This window comes from Hemitrygon akajei, chromosome 5 (genome assembly GCF_048418815.1).
Source record: "Hemitrygon akajei chromosome 5, sHemAka1.3, whole genome shotgun sequence".
Classification (NCBI taxonomy): Eukaryota; Metazoa; Chordata; class Chondrichthyes; order Myliobatiformes; family Dasyatidae; genus Hemitrygon; species Hemitrygon akajei.
In genome coordinates, this window is record NC_133128.1 from 79987382 (window position 1) to 80004843 (window position 17462).

The following is a 17462-nucleotide window of genomic DNA, read 5'->3' on the forward strand; positions in this document are numbered from 1 at the left end:
GAACTGAACTGAACTTTATATTTCCATCTGACAATTCATTATCCCCTAGACAATGATAGAGCTTGTTTCATTAGTGATTATTATTATACCCGCACTTTTAGGTTTAGTATTACTAACGTATATTCTCTGTATATTCGCATTGATATTATTTTGTATATTTTTGCTAATAAATATTGTTGAAAATAGTATCACCAGACTCCAATGGACACTTCTATCTTTGCTGGTAAGACACCCAGTTACGGGGTACGTAACACATACATAACAGAAGTCCTGGCGATCCTAAGGCGTATTAAGGTGGATAAATTCACAGGGCTTTATAATGATAGAATAAAAGAATTGCTATGTAGGAAGAGAAGGTTAGATAGATCTTAGAGAAGTTTATAAGGTGGCACATTGTGTGCTGAAGGCCTTGCTGTGCTCTAGTGTTCAATGTTCTATAGGTTTATCCGAAGACATTGTGGGTAGCTAGGGAAGAAACCAACGGTGCCCTGACAGATATTTGCATTGCTGTTAACCGTGGATGATTATAAGTGGAGGGAAATTTACTAGAGGAAATCTTGAGAGACAGGATCTAGCAGCATTTGGAAAGGTAAGGACTGGACATTATGGCTTTGTGCATGGGAAATCATGTCTCAGTGTCTTACAAATTTTATTGAGATTTTTTTTAAGAGGTAACGAAGAAGGGGAAGAAGGCAGAGACTATCTACAGAGACTTTAACAACGGCTTTGACAAGGTCCTGGTTGGCAGCTAGTATGGAAGGTTAGATGGGATCTGGGGCAAGCTATAGGAGATTAATTATAGGGCATATAGCAGAATGAGGGTAGCCAGCTAAATGTAAGAATAATGAAGAATATAGACAAGGTGGATGTTCAGTTCTCTCCACCCCCACCCCATGTATGGGAGTCTAAAATAGAGGACATACATTTAAGATGAGAGGGAAAAGATTTAAAGGGGACCTGAGGGGCAGTTTCTTCATACAGAGGAAGGTTGCCTGGAACAAGCTGCCAGAGGAAGCTGTAGAGGCATGTACAATTACACCAACAGCGCATTTGGACAGGTACATGGTTTGAAGAGGTTGTGAGTGATTTGGGCCAAATGCAGGCAAATGGGGTTAGGTTAGATGGGCACCTTGGCTGGCGTGGAAGAGTTGGGCCAAAGGCTGAAGTATAATTCTGATTTTACATTTATAAGCCATAAAACTGTAGCTTCTCTTAGTGCAGTATACTTTTACTTTCATTACAGTTTGGGTTGCTTTATTAAAATAAGCTGAACACGTGTGCTGATCTGTTACTTCAAAATACGGTGATTCATTATTGTACTGCTGCATTGTTTTTGCTTTGTTGGGTGACAAGTCAGAATAACCCTCCCACTGCCAAAAATGTTCCAGACCTATGTGCTTTCAATATGAGACATGCTAGTGAAGTTTTACACTTAAGCAACTATGATCTATAAAGTGGGCTGATCTTCCACTTGGTCACAAGTCAGAACATTGCTGTTATGAAGGTAACCACTGAGTTTCTCATAGTTTAATTATTTGCTCTGTCTTTTGTAGTTATCTTGTTCAAAACTAGGTTTTAGTTCTGCATGCTCTTTGTTATAAGCATTTGGGTCAGCAATGGGGAAGATAATTTAAGACTGGATTCACTTAGCTTTTTTACTTAACAGCTATGTTTAATTTGATTATTGTTTCCCCAGTCATGCTTTGATTCTGGTTACTGGCATTTGTTTTGCTTTAGTTCAAGCATTTGAACTACTTCTCATGATTATTTACATCATTGTTACAGTATTTTAAATTATTGAAGAAATATAATTTTAATTAATTTTAGTCCTGGTACAAGTCAGCAGTAAACTTATCTTTTAGTCTTTTAAAGCAAGTATTTGTGTAACATGTTAATGATTGGTTTTAAGCAATCAAAAATTTGATGACAGCATATTTTATTTTAAAAAAATGACTTAATTATTTAAATCACTGTTGAGTTAAATAATTTAGCACTTGGTTAATATAATCCTTCTCTAAACTGAAGCTAATTTGATTCTTAGTTCTCAGAATGCATAAAACTATTACAAATTTTGCAACAGAATATAAATTGTATTTTCCTTTATCCTTTTATTTAGCAGGCCAATAGATATGAAGTATTTCACAGTGTTATCTATTGTAGATCTACAATACTTCATGTTATGTGAGGAAACACTTTTATAGGTCATCTTATTTTTAAACAGTCAACACTAGAGTCATGTCATCTTCTTTGCAAAACATTTGTCAGCGTTTTTCCTTTATTGTATATTACTTTTTAAGTACATAAAAGGTTAATTTCTTCAGCTGTTCCTGTAAGTGGGAAGTAGCATGGTCAGATTTTCATTAAACCGGATGGCCAACTTCCTCTTGACAAACCAGATGTGTTTTAAAATGGTTGCACCTCTCTACCCAGCTTCAAGATTGTTTGGAGATGATCAAGTACTGCTTTGTGAATAAATTATGCAGCTTGATGCTTCTTTAATAAATCAGATAAAAATGTTTTGTTAAAATAATGAAGGAATTTTATAAATGGAGTAATATGATCCTTAGTTTGCTAAGGTTAAGAGAAGTTGTGCTATTGCTAACTGTATAGTTCTGGAAGATATTCCATTTATTTTTTTAAAATCTAATCTTTTAAATGTTAATTATGTAACAGCAAACCAATGCTATTCGAGAAGACCAAAGTACAAATTGTCTGGAACTTTCACAGCAGGAATTTCAGGATACGTCCTCCATTTTGAGTGGAGTTGTCTTTATGCTTTGGTTTATTACACTCAGTGCCCAAGGGAAATTAGCTCTTTTCAATAAATGATTGTATTAAATTTTGCTTTTGAATTCTTCTTAAGACAGTCAAATAAACAATATTTGCAGATAAAACTGAATTTAGTTTAGAGTGTGTAGCCTAGAATACTGCTTATATTAGTATGAATAACATGTTTTGGATCAGTATGTGAATGTGATTGGGGGTGGGGAAAGTGGGTACTAGAGAGAAGAGAAGGTGCTCTTTGATATTTTTAAAATAAAAGTTAAATTAGTAAAATAATTATTTAACTAATTAGCCAAGTAAAATTGCCCAGAGTTAATTTATGATTTTAACATTTGTCCTGAAAGAGTGGTCCAATTTCAGTTCTTTCAGTCAATGGAGGTATAGCAGAACTCCTTATTCATGAATAATACAAATAATTTGCTCATTGGGAAATTCATTTTTTTCAGTCATGCTCTGAAAAACTACATGTGATAGAAATTTTGTCAACTAGATCTCAAGGGGTCCTGAATTCAGACCTTGAGCATCATTTGGGTGCCTGCACAAGGCTGAGTGTTATGTGGATAGTGCATTTTAGGAAATAGAGAACCTGTGTATTAAATGGTTGCTGAAAGAAAAGGAAATGGTTACAAGGAAGGGAGAGAAAAGGTGCCTTTCAGCCTGACTTGCAGGGGCTGTCTGTGAGCTCATTAAGTTGTGGTACCTGTCAATACAGCCCCAATTCCCTATTCACTGACAGTCACATACCTTATGTTTCCTCTGTCAGTGACATTTTTAGCATTCCAATTGCCACAGTGCAATTACAAAGCACCATATTCTATGCTCAGAATTAATAAATTAAAGAACTCTATGTTGTATACGAAGGATATAATATTCCTTGCTTATCCTATCAGTGCTTCTTTTCCATGTCCCCTGCCTAGCATGGTGTTCTGATTCAACTGCTGGTAGTTAGAGATTTGGTGGTGGAAGGCTCATGACCTTCAGTGGAGGATGATGTTGAGGGCCCAGAAGGCCTGGTTCCGGATTACACAGTCTCTCTTTGTTCAGCAGCCAACAGCTGCTTATGCTGCTGTGAAAGTTGCCACATGATTAGTCTCACAACTGCCATTTTCATGCTTCAAGCTGTGCACAAGGTCACAGTTGATGCCAGATTTATCTTAGCTGATTGATACAGTGAAAATTCTCACAATGCTGTGTTTAATGTACCACACATTTCAATGTGCATAATCTTTAGATGCAGGGAATCAATCAATGCTCTTATTTGAGTCTTCTGCAGTTGTATGTGTGTGACCTTTAGTTTCTGGCTGGAATCTAAATTATTTGTAATGTTAGTGTCTCAAGTTAGTGGATGTAACTTTGACTTGTATCAGTAGTAAGTGTTTTTCTTCATAGTCTTGATTTCTCTCCACTCCTTACCCAGGTTGCAATTCTTGGGTATTCAAAATGATTTTGACACATGAGTAAGGTTATGACACAGAGTGGAAAATAATGTAGGTGGCTTACGATTCTGATGTGAGTTAGAGGATTGAGCATGTTTCCTCAGTGACTGCTTCTTTGTTAGTTACCATTATATCTCATTGGGAGTTAAGACCTGTCTCCCTCCCCCCCCCCCCCCCCCCCCACCACTAAGTAATAGTTGCTATCTCTTTACATTGTTATTCTGCAATGGTTGGATGATGTAGATGTTTTGATTGAACTGCGAGACTAACAGTGGAAGAAATGAACAGCATCTGCAGATTTTCTCTTGTTTGTAATCTACTGGAAGAATTTAGCTGGTCAAGCAGCATCCGTGGGAGGAAAGAAATTTGATGTTTTGGGTCAAAACTCTGCATTAGGGTCCTGATACAGTAAGGGTAGCTTTTGGCAGAAACATTCAGCTCCCAGTTTCATTTGAGCTTTGATCCATATTTGGTCAAAGTACTAAATTATAGAGCTGAGATGAGAGTGTTTGACTTAACATACAGGGAACATCTTACTGAGTGTGACATCAAGACACTGATAAAACCCAAGTTAATAGTAGCTATGGAAAAATCTGGCTGTAATCCTGTGGTGCTTCAGGGTCAATCACCTCCATTCAAGGGCTGTCTGAGTTCATCAGGGCAGTGGCCTCAGTTCAGTAACTACATTGTTACTGACTTTATCTCCATCATTATATGAAAAATTTGATAATTGCTTCCTGAAATGTGTTCCCCTTCCATTTTAATTGCAACTTCTGAAATAAGAATGTCATTAATAGGAACAGGAGTGAACTATAAAGCCCATGAAGGCTTTTGTGTCATTGACTAATATAATGGCTGATTAGAGCTTGGTCTTGGTTTCACCTTTATATGTGTTCCCCAAACCCTTAATTCCCCTTTCAAATGAAAAATGTCTCTCAAGATTTTGAATGTATTTGATAATTCATCCTTTCAAAAATAAACCTTCTGATAGAGAAAATTCCTCTTCAACCACCTTAAATAGGGAGTTCTCACTCTATAAATATGCTCACTAGTTCTAGATTTTGCCCCCCCATCCCCCAAGGGACACATTTTCTCAGCCTTTGCTTTGTCAAATCCTCAGAGTAGAATCTTATCATTCAATAAAATCTAAACAGCAAGAGTTGTGTTTTTTTTTCATAAAGCAAACCCTTCCGCTCCAGAGACAACCTAACAAACCTCCTCTGAACTTCTGATGCACAGGGATATCTCTCAAATAAAGAGGTGAAAGTTGTATTTTATATGTATAACAAGTGCTCTTCCATCAACTCTGCAGTCACTTTTTATGACCCCAGCGAGCATACCTTTGAGGTTTGGTGAATTTGTTAACCTTTTGGTTTGTTTACTACATTTTTCCTTGCAGTAGTGCTTGTTTGAGGTTCCTTCTTTTTAACCTGAATTTTTTTTTGTATTGTTCAAGGAAAATTTTTAGTGTCTACAGCTATGAAGGTTGATCAGTATATTTTTTTCAAAGTCTACTTCCTTTCCATATTTTCCATTATTTCCCTATACTCGAAGGACCAGTGTTAGCTAGTTACCGTCATTCTTTTTATATATTTTATAAAAGCTTATACTGTTTATTTTTATTCCTAACTAGCCTACTTTCTTGATTATTATTTTTGAGTTGTCCTTGATTTTCTAAAATCTTACCACTCTTGCCCTACCTCTAAACTTCACAGTGTTTTATGACTTTTAACTTTCCTACCATCCTAGTGAAATGCCCTGGTTAAGATTTTTACTGCTATGCTGTAGGTATTTCATTTTAGCAGTTCTGTGTCTGTTCTGCTTTCAGGCTGTTATGGTTTGAACTAAGATAAGGGGCTTTGTTGTTCAACTTAGGAATGTAGTGTCATTCAGTCAGGAAGGTGGAATTGGGAGAAGGTTCTAGAGAATGCTAGGTGGAGAGATTTTTGTGACAGACATTGGTGTGGGACAAGGTCTTTGTGGCGGGAGCTAGGAAAAGACAGGAAGGAAGCTGTTTGAGGATGCTGTTCCTGTTGCACAAGGTGCTTTGTGCAGATGAATTGCTTCGTGGAGGAAGGACCAATACTCCCAGGGGATGCCCATTTGTTGGAGATGGATTTTGAGCAACATTCAGAAGGTGGTGTGTGCTTTCACATAGACTGTGGGTGCAGCGTGTTAGTTAAAGATAACTTCAAGATAAGCTCCAATTTATGGGCACATTTGGACTGGGTTAACTAATGGGCCTTTTTTAAAAAACCTTTTCCTACTAACTGCTCGATAAACCTGACATTTGTAAGTATACTTTCTTCATAATTATATGCAGTGTACGAGCTGTTATTTCTTGCCGATGGCTAATTGCATGGGGGCAGTATTCACACAGGATTCATACAGACTGGGGTTCGGGTGGGCAAGACAACCCAACCTCTTGGGTTTGGTGGGACTCAAGTCATATGTGCCCTAGGTATACAGAGTCTGAGAAAGGTGGTTTTCTCACCGTTGAATCCATTAGCTTGTTAGTGAGACGCCAACCAGCTGTGTCTCTAGGGACACCTGGTAAAAAGAGGTTTCATTTAGGATATGGTAGCTCCTTTTCCTGTAGTTGAAAGAATTGTTTGACAGTTTAACTAAACTTATTTAGTAGCTTTTACTTTCTGCACTTTTTTAAAGCTGTTTTTCAATATATGTGTTGTTTGTCTATTTAGATGGTCTGACTTTGCTTAGAATGAAGTAACTAATCACAACTGAAAATGCAGTTTTTTGAAAAAGATTCTGGTTGCAATTTTACATTAAATTAAAAGTTTTTAAAAGTTTATCTTATAACTCCATTCCCTATCCAACGTATGTTGTATTATTTCCTCATGGTGTAATACACAGACATTCTACTAGTGTCTGCTCCCTGCTGACAATCAGCACTGGCACATCTCAAGGATGCTTGCTTAGCTCACTGCTCTACTCTCTCTACAACCACAACTGTGTGGCTAAGCACAGTTCAACCACCATCTATAAATTTGCTGATGACAGAATTATTATTGGCGGAATTTCAGATGGTGACAAGGAGGCTTACAAGAGTGAGATCAGTTGGTTGAGTGGTGTCACAAGAATAATCTTGCACTCAATGTCAGTGAGACCAAGGAATTGTGAACTTCAGGAAGGTGAAGTTGAGGGAATACACACCAATCCTCATTGAGGGATCAGGAGTGGAAAGGATGAGGAGTTTCAAGTTCCTGGATATTTACATCTCTGAAAATCTCTCTTGGGCCCAACATATTGATGCAATTACAAAGAAGGCACAACTGCAACTATGTTTCATTAGGAATTTAGGCATACTTGGTATGTGATACCAAAAAGTCTAGCAAATTTCTACAGATGTGCCATGGAGGGTATCCTAACTGGTTGAATTACCATCTAGTAAGAAGTAGCGACTGCACACGATTGGAAAAAGCTGCAAAAATTTGTAAACTCAGCCAGCTCAATTATGGGCACTAACCTCCCTACATCGAGGGCATATTCAAAAGGTGATGCCTCAAAAAGGTGATATCAATCATTAAGGACCCCCATCATCCAAGACACTCCCTGTTCTTGCTGCTGAAGACGCACACTGAATGTTTCTGGAATAGCCATCAGATTTCTGAATGTGCAATGAACCAACTCATGAACACTACTTCAATATTTATTTTTGCTCTCTTTGCACTACTTACTGAATTTTTAATAAATATATTTCTTATTGTAATTTATAGTTTTTTATTATGTATTTCAATGTACTGGTGCCACAAAACAACAATTATCACGACATATGTCAGTGATATTAAACCTGATTCTGATTGAAGTGCGTAAGTCATACCAATTAATTAGATGCATGAGAGTAATTCTTCCATTGATTTGCATGCTTGTAAACTGACAAATATCAGAACTCACTGAAAATTTGGATTTTTATTTTCTGGTAGATTCAGAATGATTACAAGGGGTGGTGATATTGCAGGTTGAGTAGTAATACTTGAAAATGTGTTACACACGTAAATGAAGGGAAGGATGTGTTGTTCTGTTGGAGGAAAAAAATGGAACTAGATTAATTGGCCACACAGGTGTAGTGGACCTGCATGATAACATTCTATGAAATCAAGCAATGCATAAGCATTATCTTGGTTTTTGTATTTGTAATCATTAATTATTGTTGGTTATAGCTAAAGATGAAGGGGCACTATAGAAGCAGGTAATATACATGTAGTAACCATGGTCTCTATTGCATTTTTTTTTAGCCTTCTGGAAAGAAATTACCTGTTGTTCCATCTTCTCAGGAGCCACCAAAATCTGAACCAGACAGCAAACCTAAGGGTAGGTGCAATTATAAGGAGTGTCTTTTTAAAAAAAAATTCCTACAGGGCAAATAGAACAATAAGTATTTCAGTCATCCTTATGTTGTCCTTGTTGGTAATGAATGACTTCAGCAAATCCTAAAGACTTCTCTAAATCAAATCAAACCCTTAATAGTGTTGATGAGCACAGGGATCCTGGGGTCAAAGTTCATAACTCCCTGATAGTGACTACACAGGCGGATAGGGTGGTTAAGAAGGCACATGGCATGCTTGCCTTTATTAGTCGAGGTACTGAGTTTAAAAGTCAGAAAGTTATGTAGAGGCTTTATAAAATTAGGTCACATCTGAAGTATTGCATACAGTTCTGGTTACTTCATTATTGGAAGGATGTTGAGGCTTTAGAGAGGGTGCAAAAGAGGATGTTTAGATTAGAGGCTATAATGAGAGAATAGACAAACTAGGGTTATTTTCTCTGGAACAGTGTAAGCTGAGGGGAGATCTGATAAAGGTTTATAAGGTTATGAGAGGCATAGATAGAGTAGACTGACAATATCTTTTTACAGGTGTTGAAATGTCTAATACCAGAGGGCATGCATTTAAGGTGAGAGGGAGTAATTTCAAAGGAGATGCTAAGAGAAGGTTTTTTTTATGCAGTGAGTGGTGGGTGCCTGGAATCCCTGCCTGGGATGGTGGTGGAGGCAGTAACATTAGGGACTTGTAGAGACATTTAGATAGGCACATAAATGTGAGGAAAATGGCAGAATGTGGACATGATGTAGGCAGAAGAGATTACTTTAGTTAGATATTTGATTACTAATTAGTGAGGACTTCCGGTAAGATGGCGATTGCTTAGCTGCTCCGAACTTTTGTTCCGTTATTGTCGCTATCTTTGCACTAAATGTCTCCATTTTTTAAACCTTAGTTAGGAACTTTTTTGGTTTATTTTACTTGCCTGTGAACACATCTACCTTACAATGTCTAGCAAGAGTTCTAAATCCGGGAGAAAGGAAGCTCCTGCTCTCTCGGCTGAGACTCTTGCTGCACTCGAACAGCTCCGAGACGAAATTTTAAAGGAATTTAGAACCGTTTTCAAACAGCTGGAAGCCAAACTGGATCGGATCAACGATAGAGTGGACGAACATGCTGAACACTTATCTCGCATCGATTCGACTTCTGAAGATTTAGAAAGTCGTGTTCGATACTTGGAGACTCTCTGTTCCAGCCTAGAGGAAAAATCTAACAAACTCCTTTCCAAAATGGTGGATCTCGAAAATCGCAGCAGACGTTGTAACCTCCGAATTCTTGGGTTGCCAGAGGCCACCGAACAGGGATCAACCGTGAAGTTTTTCGCCGAGTTTCTCTGTGAGATATTCGGGAAAGACTTGCTTCCGAACCCGCCTAAGCTCGAAAGGGCACACAGGGTCTACGTTCCCCCCGGAATTCTGGGCTCCCGCCCGCGACCGGTAATTTTGTGCTTTCATCAATACCAGGTAAAACACCGTCTGATTATGGAGGCACGTCGCAGAGGTACTTTTTCTTTCCAAAATACAATCATTCGCTTTGTGTAAGATTTTGCACCCCAGACCTTAAAGATGCACGCAGAGTTTAAAGGTGTAATGAAAGTGCTTTATGATCGTGGTTTTAAACCCTCTCTTCGCAATCCTGCCGATTTACGAATCAAGCTTAATACTGGAAAATATAAGTGGCTTAAGTCAGTGAAGGAGGCTGAGGCATTTGTTGCAAGTCTTCCGGCTATCCAGTCATCTTCGGAACCCGATCGGACCTCCTAAAATGGTGGATAAGTACTTCTCGTAGTAAAATTACTTTTTCTGGACTCAGACTTTACTTGAATCACTCAGACATTATTCATTGAAACTCTAAGGGCTGTTGACAATCTCTCCCTGGATTTGGTGTGTCTTTTTCCCTATGGACGTTTAAATAGTACTTGTGTAATCTATTTTATTCTTGTATAACTTTATCTATAGAGTTCTACAACTGACTCTAACTTGTTTTGGAGGTTTGAAGTCTTTATTGAAGGCCTCCCTGTTTGTTGGTTCACAGTTTAATTGCTGATTTATTTTTTTCTTTTTTTGAATTTATAATTTTCCCCTTCCTCCCTTTTTTTCCCCCTTTCTCTTACTTTATTCTTCCACAATTTTTCGCGGGTAGGTTAGTTTTGGTTTTTTTCCTATTTTCTCTGTATTAAGTTTTATATTTCTGCAGAAGATGTTCCAATTTGTAGTTATGTTTTCTAGTGCATAAACTAGTCACTATTTGCTATAGTATTTATACGGAACTGCTGTTAATGACACAGATCTGGAAGTTATATTTGGGTTAATTTTTTTGGTAGAGCTAGCTGCTTTTTTTGGTAGCTGTCTAGTTCTGGGTTGTGTGGGTGGGGTGGGTTTTCCAGTTCCAACATCACTCACTGTATTTATTGTTTTTCTTTATTGCTCAGGACATGTTTATGTTTTGATTTTACGAATCTATGTTTACATTTCTGCTCCCAGACTGCTACTGTATAGCTTGACTTTTTATATGCCTGCTGCCTTTTATGCATTAGTAATTGATTACTAATTAGTTTGGCACAACATCGTGGTTCGAAGGGCCTGATCCTTTGCTGTACAGTTGTATGTTCTATGTCCTACTGCCAGTTCCATCTCTGACAAAATCAGTTTTAACTGATAAAATTCATTTTTGATAACGGTGGTTTATGATTATCTAAGATGGCTTTGAGTGTGGATTTGAAGCTAACAATGAAAGTGTTCGCATTTGCAGTTGGATAGTTTGGAATTGGATGATCTTTTGATGATGTAATTTAATTGAATGATTGTGTTGATGGTTAAGGTTTTTTTCCCATGTTAAAACATTAATCGGATAGCATGATTTAATCTTAAAAGCAGTTTACTGTTGTGTCTATTATTGGTAGGTGTACAGTGCCTATAAAAATTATCTTCCCCCCCCCCCCCCCCCCCGGTAAGCTTTTATATTTTATTGTTTTACAACATTGAATCACAGTGGATTTAATTTGGATTTTTTGACACTGATCAACACTGACTCTTTCATGTCAAAGTAAAAACAAATTTCTACAAATTGGTCTAAACTTATTACATTTATTAAACACAAAATAATTGATTGCATAATTACTCACCCCCTTCAAGTCAGTATTTAGTAGATGCACTTTGGCAGCAAGTACAGTCTTGAGTCTGTGTGGATAGGTCTCTATCAGCTTTGCACATCTGGACATTTTGCCCCATTCTTCTTTACAGAACTGCTCGAGCTCATTCAGATTGCATGGAGATTGTGAAGGATATTCAGTGACTTGAAAATAACATATCACAGATTTTTGTTTTTATTGCATTTTGGAAAATATCCCAACTTTTCTGGAAATGGGGTTTGTACAACAATTAATTGAAACACCTTGACTGCTAAAACCAACTGGCTACATCAGTAATGATTTGCTGTGTATATTAAAGGAGGTGAATACATATGCAATTAATCATGTGTTTTATATTTGTAATTAGATCACTTTGTAGAGATGTTTCCATTGTGACACAGAAGAGTCCTTCTCTGTTGATCAGTGTCAAAAAAAGTCAAATTAAATCCAGTGATTCAATGCTGTAAAACAATGAAACATGAAAACTTCCGGGGATGGGGGAGATACTTTTTATTAGCACTGTATTTCTATGCTAATAGATCCTTTTAATTCAGACAATCCATGTCAAGATTTGGGATCTACTAAACCTCTTTTTGCCTTCCCTCATCTATGATTATCAACACTATCCTTTCTTGCTTATGCTTCTCTGGCTTTAACCTCTATTAGATCACCAATGTTACTTTTTCTCAGCAGTCTGACAGTATTATTTCTAGTTTATGATTGTGCAGAAACACAGAATTGCCTATTTTCAAGAGATGTATAATTGTACCCAATTTTAGATTAAATTAGTTCTTTGATATTTGTTAATCTTGATCATTTCTCCCTTGAATAAGTCACAAGATTGTCCCATGAATGTGCTGCTCTTTAATATATATTATTTGTAGTATTACCATATAGCTGGCCTGTTAACATCATTGGGTGTTTTCACATTTCTTGTTGTAATTAAATTATGGTTCCTGTCACGCAAATGCAATTAATAATTTGCTGTTTAGTTTGGAGCTGTCCTATCATTCATGGTTCCTCCACTTCCAACAATGGAAGACCCAGGCTGTTATCATCAGTAAACCACTGGTTACATACAGCAAGTGAAATATCTAATAAAAATATTGACTGCGTAATTGCCTTAACAATCTAATAAATTTGCTGATTGATTCACTGTTACTTTTGTTTCAAGGTAAGGAATATTGCAAAGTGTTATTTCCATATGAAGCACAGAATGAAGATGAGCTGACAATCAGAGAAGGAGAGATTGTAACTATTATAAACAAGGTATAAAGATAACTTATTTAACATAAAAGAAAAATCTTTTCCTGCCTTTATTTAGTCAGAAAGTAAGTAAGAAAGAAGTTACATATTATAGTCTTTATGTTATTTGTAATGACACTGTAATGACTGATTTCAGTACCAGCTGCTGTAAGTATGCCTGGAATAAAGAACTTGTATCGGAAGCCATGATCTTGAAACAATTGGAGTGTTGTTAAAACAAAAGTCTCTCTGCTTTAGGGAAGGAGAAAATACTATTTTGATACTCCATATTTTTATTTGACTCATAACGGTCCTCTGAAATGGATGATCAATTCACCTCTTTTCAAGGTCAGGTATAAATGAGCAATAAAGACTAAGTATCATGCAAGTAAATGTATCTTCCCCTCCAAGATATTGTATTATTATATTTTAATGTGGCAAATAATAGTTTATTGAAAAATGAGTTATTAGGTTTCTTGACAATTTGGCCTGACTTGTAGTCCAAAATTAATTACTCTGACTTAATATTGTTGATATACTTGCCTGGAATATCAGTAAATGATTAGAATCAAATTCCTTAGTTCTGTGCTAGGTTACGTTGGTGCATTTCATTTAAGGTAAATTTGTTCGAAGTGGTGGTGATGCGAAAGAGAATTTTTGGATATTAATTTATCAATGACCATAGTTGATGCTTGGAACATAAGCCAGAATGGGTCCCATTCTGCATTTTCTTTGTCAGTAGTAAAGATCCTGATGCAGAAAGTGCTGTGCCCAGAATTTAAAAAGGTAGTTCATCGTTTAAAAAGATAGCACTGCGAACGGCAGCTGTGTTGCGAGCTCCGTTCCAAATCTACAGTATACTACTAATTGCTACGATTTTCTTAGCATTTTCTGTTCAAGTAGCTGATAGTCACATCAGATACGATAGACTGACCCTTCTGAACATTGGAAAGATGGCATTTACCCACTATGTGCTGCCTTTCCTACACTGGGATCTCCTGCTTGTGCGATCCATGGGAGACTCATCTCTTACACCATCACTACCTCTGAAGAAGCGCTGGAGGCGAGGGAGAAGGGCTGCTGTCCTGGTGAGGCTGAGATGGCGTGCAAATGGACTGCCACTCACTAGTATACTCCTGGCTAACGTTCAGTCACTGGACAACAAGCTGTGCGAACTGAGAGCCAGAATCTTCTACCAGTGGGAAACAAAGGAGTGTAACGTTCTGTGCTTTGTGGAGACCTGGCTGATGGAGGAGATACTGGATCATGCTGTCGAGCCCTCTGGGCTCTCACTGTTCTGGGTAGACAGGTCACAAAACCTCACTGAGAAGAGTAAAGGAGGAGGGAGGGGTATACTTCATAAGAAATAGGAGCAGGAGTAGGCCATCGGGCCCATTGAGCCTGTCCTGCCATTCAGTAAGATCATGGCTGATCTGTCCGTAAACTCAGCTCCATCTACCTGCCTTTTCCCCATAACCCTTAATTCCCTTACTATGTAAAAACCTATCTAACTGTATCTTAAATATTTTTAGTGAAGAAGCCTCAACTGCTTCCCTGGGCAGAGAATTCCACAGATTCACCACTCTCTGAGAAAAACAGTTTCTCCTCATCTCCATCCTAAATCTTCTCCCCTGAATCTTGAGGTAATGTCTATTTCTAGACTCACCTACCAATGGAAACAACTTTCATACTTCTATCTTATCTCTTTCAAAATTTTGTATATTTCTGTAAGATCCCCTTTCATTCTTCTGAATTCCAGAGAGTATAGTCCCAGGCAACTCAATTGCTTCTCATAGGTTAACCCCTTCATCCCTGGAATCAACCTGGTGAAGCTCCTCTGCATTGCCTCCAAAGACAGTATATCCTTCCTCAAGTATGGAGACTAGAACTGCACACTGTACTCCAGGTGCAGCCTCACCAGTACCCTGTATAGTTGCAGCATGAGCTCCCTGCTCTTGAATTCAATCCCTCTAGCAATGAAGGCCAACATTCCATTTGCCTTCTTAACAACCTGTTGTACCTGCAAGCTAACTTTTGGTGATTCATGCACAAGCACTCCCAAGTCCCGCTGCACAACAGCATGCTACAGTCTTTTACCATTTAAATAATAATCTGCTCTTCTGTTATTCCTTCATGGTCAACAAAGCTTGGTGCAACCCCAGAATATGCATGCACTCAAATCCTTTTGTTCCCCAGACCTGGAATACCTAGTGCTGCTGTGTATACCCTACTGGCTGCCCAGGGAGTTGACGGCTGTTATCATCACAGCGATGTACATTCTGCCACAAGCTGATACTGACCTGGCTCTCAAGGAACTGTACGAGACAATCAACACGCTGGAGACTGTACACCCAGAGGCTGCCTTCATCATTGCCAGTGACTTTAATCGAGTGTCACTGACGAAAGTCTGTCTGAAATTTTGTCAGCACATCCAGGTGAGCACACTCCCTTCTGCATTGCTTACAAAGCTCTCCTTCGACCAGCTTTTGGAAAATCAGAGCACTCTGCGATCCTGCTTTTGCTGATGTACAGGCAGAAGCTGAAACAAGAGGCAGCCGTAGTTAAAACCATCCGCTATTGGTCCAACCAATTGGTCTCCATGCTGCAGGACTGCTTCAATGACATCGACTGGAATGTCTTCCATGATGAGGATGTCTCCGAGTTCACTGATGGAATCACGTGCTTCATCTGGAAATGCATCAACGATGTTGTTCCCCAGAAGTCAGTCAGGGTCTTCCCAAACCAGAAACCCTGGATCAATAGTTCCATGCGAGCAGCACTTACAGCATGACATCGAGCTTCATCACTGGAGAGCAACCAGAGTTCAAGAAAAGCAGCTGTGATCTGCACAAAGCTATCAAGGCTGCTAAAAAACAATATAGGGAGAAGATTGAGTCAAGATTCACAACGAATAGCACACGTGACTTGTGGTGAGGACTGCATACCAAAAGTTGTGATGCTGCCAACATCGTGGCCTCTCTCCCAGATGAGCTCAGTCGCTTTTATGCTCAGTTGGATGTCGCTAACTCTGAACCTCCGAGGAAAGCCACTGCTACAATCTGCAACCTGGTCATCTCTGAGGCTGATGTAAGCAAATGTTTCCAATGAGTGGACAGTTGCAAGGCTGCATGACTGGATAGCATCCCAGGGCAAGTAGGATGTGCACAGCACAACTGGCAGGTGTGTTTGGTCAAGGATTACATCTGTAGCTTGCTATCACCCAAACTGGATCCCCTACAGTTCACCTACTGACACAACTAATCGACAGATGACGCAGTAGCCACTGCTCTACATACCGTCCTTATGCATCTGGAGAAGAAGGATGCTTATGTGAGAATGCTGTTCTTGAGCTACAGTTCAGCATTCAACACCATAGTTCCATCCAGGCTCAACAAGAAGCTCAGAGACCTCGGCCTTCACCCTGCCTTGTGCAGCTGGATCCTGGACTTCCTATCAGATTGCCGGCAGGTGGTAAGAGTGGGCGCTATCACCTCCAGCCCTCTGACTCTCGATACAGGAGCCCCTCAGGGCTGCGTACTGTGTCCCCACCTTTACTCCCTGTGTACCTGTGACTGTGTCGCCACCCACAGCTCCAATCTGCTAATTAAATTTGCGGATGACACTACATTGATTGGCCTTATCTCAAACAATAACAAGGTGGCCTACAGGGAAGAAGTCATCTCTCTGACACAGTGGTGTCAAGAAAACAACCTGTCCCTCAATGTCGCAAAATCAAAGGAGCTGGTTGTGGATTTCAGGAGGAATGGAGACGAGCTAACCCTTATTGACGTCCATGGATCTGGGGCTGAGAGGGTAAACAGCTTCAAGTTCCTTGGCATCCACATCACCGAGGACCTCACGTGGTCTGTACACACTAGCTGTGTGGTGAGAAAGGCACAACAGCACCTCTTTCACCTCAGATGGTTGAGAAAGTTTGGTATGGGCCCCCCAAATCCTAAGAACTTCCTACAGGGGCACAATTGAGAGCACCCTGACTGGCTGTGTCACTGCCTGGTATGGGAACTGTACCTCCCTTAATTGCAGGACTCTGCAGAGAGTGGTGCAGACAGCCCTGTGCATCTGTAGTTGTGAACTTCCCGTGATTCAGGACATTTACAAGGACAGGTGTGTAAAAAGGGCCTGTAGGATCATTGGAGACCCAAGTCATCCCAACCGCAATCTATTCCATCTGCTACTTTTTGGGAAGCAGTACCGCAGCAAAAAAGCCAGGACCAACAGGCTCCGGGACAGCTTCTTCCACCAGGCCATCAGACTGATGAACTCATGCTGATTTGAGTGTACTCTATATTACATTGACTGTTCTATTTATTATAAATTACTATGAATTGCACATGGCACATTTAATTGGAGACATAACATAAAGATTTTTACTCCTCATGTATGTGAAGGATGTAAGAAATCAATTAAGTTCAATCATGTTTGTCCACTACAGAACTCACTTTCACTGTAAAATTGTTGTTGAGGGATAATCATAGACTTCACGCAGATTCCACAAAGCCCTTATCA

General features: G+C 39.0%; 1 protein-coding gene across 3 annotated transcripts in view; it reads left to right on the forward strand.

Annotated features, from left to right (window-relative positions):
• The window catches only part of sh3kbp1 (SH3-domain kinase binding protein 1), a 225587-nt gene that overhangs the window by 140961 nt on the left and 67164 nt on the right, over positions 1–17462 (forward strand). For 2 of the 3 annotated variants that reach the window (XM_073045869.1, XM_073045871.1), the window contains 2 exons: positions 8477–8552; positions 12865–12959. The exons of the other annotated variant lie outside the window; for it this stretch is intronic. In XM_073045869.1, the coding sequence (XP_072901970.1) occupies positions 8477–8552; positions 12865–12959 (171 nt within the window). The remainder of the gene's footprint in view (positions 1–8476; positions 8553–12864; positions 12960–17462) is intronic. 3 annotated transcript variants of the gene reach the window in all.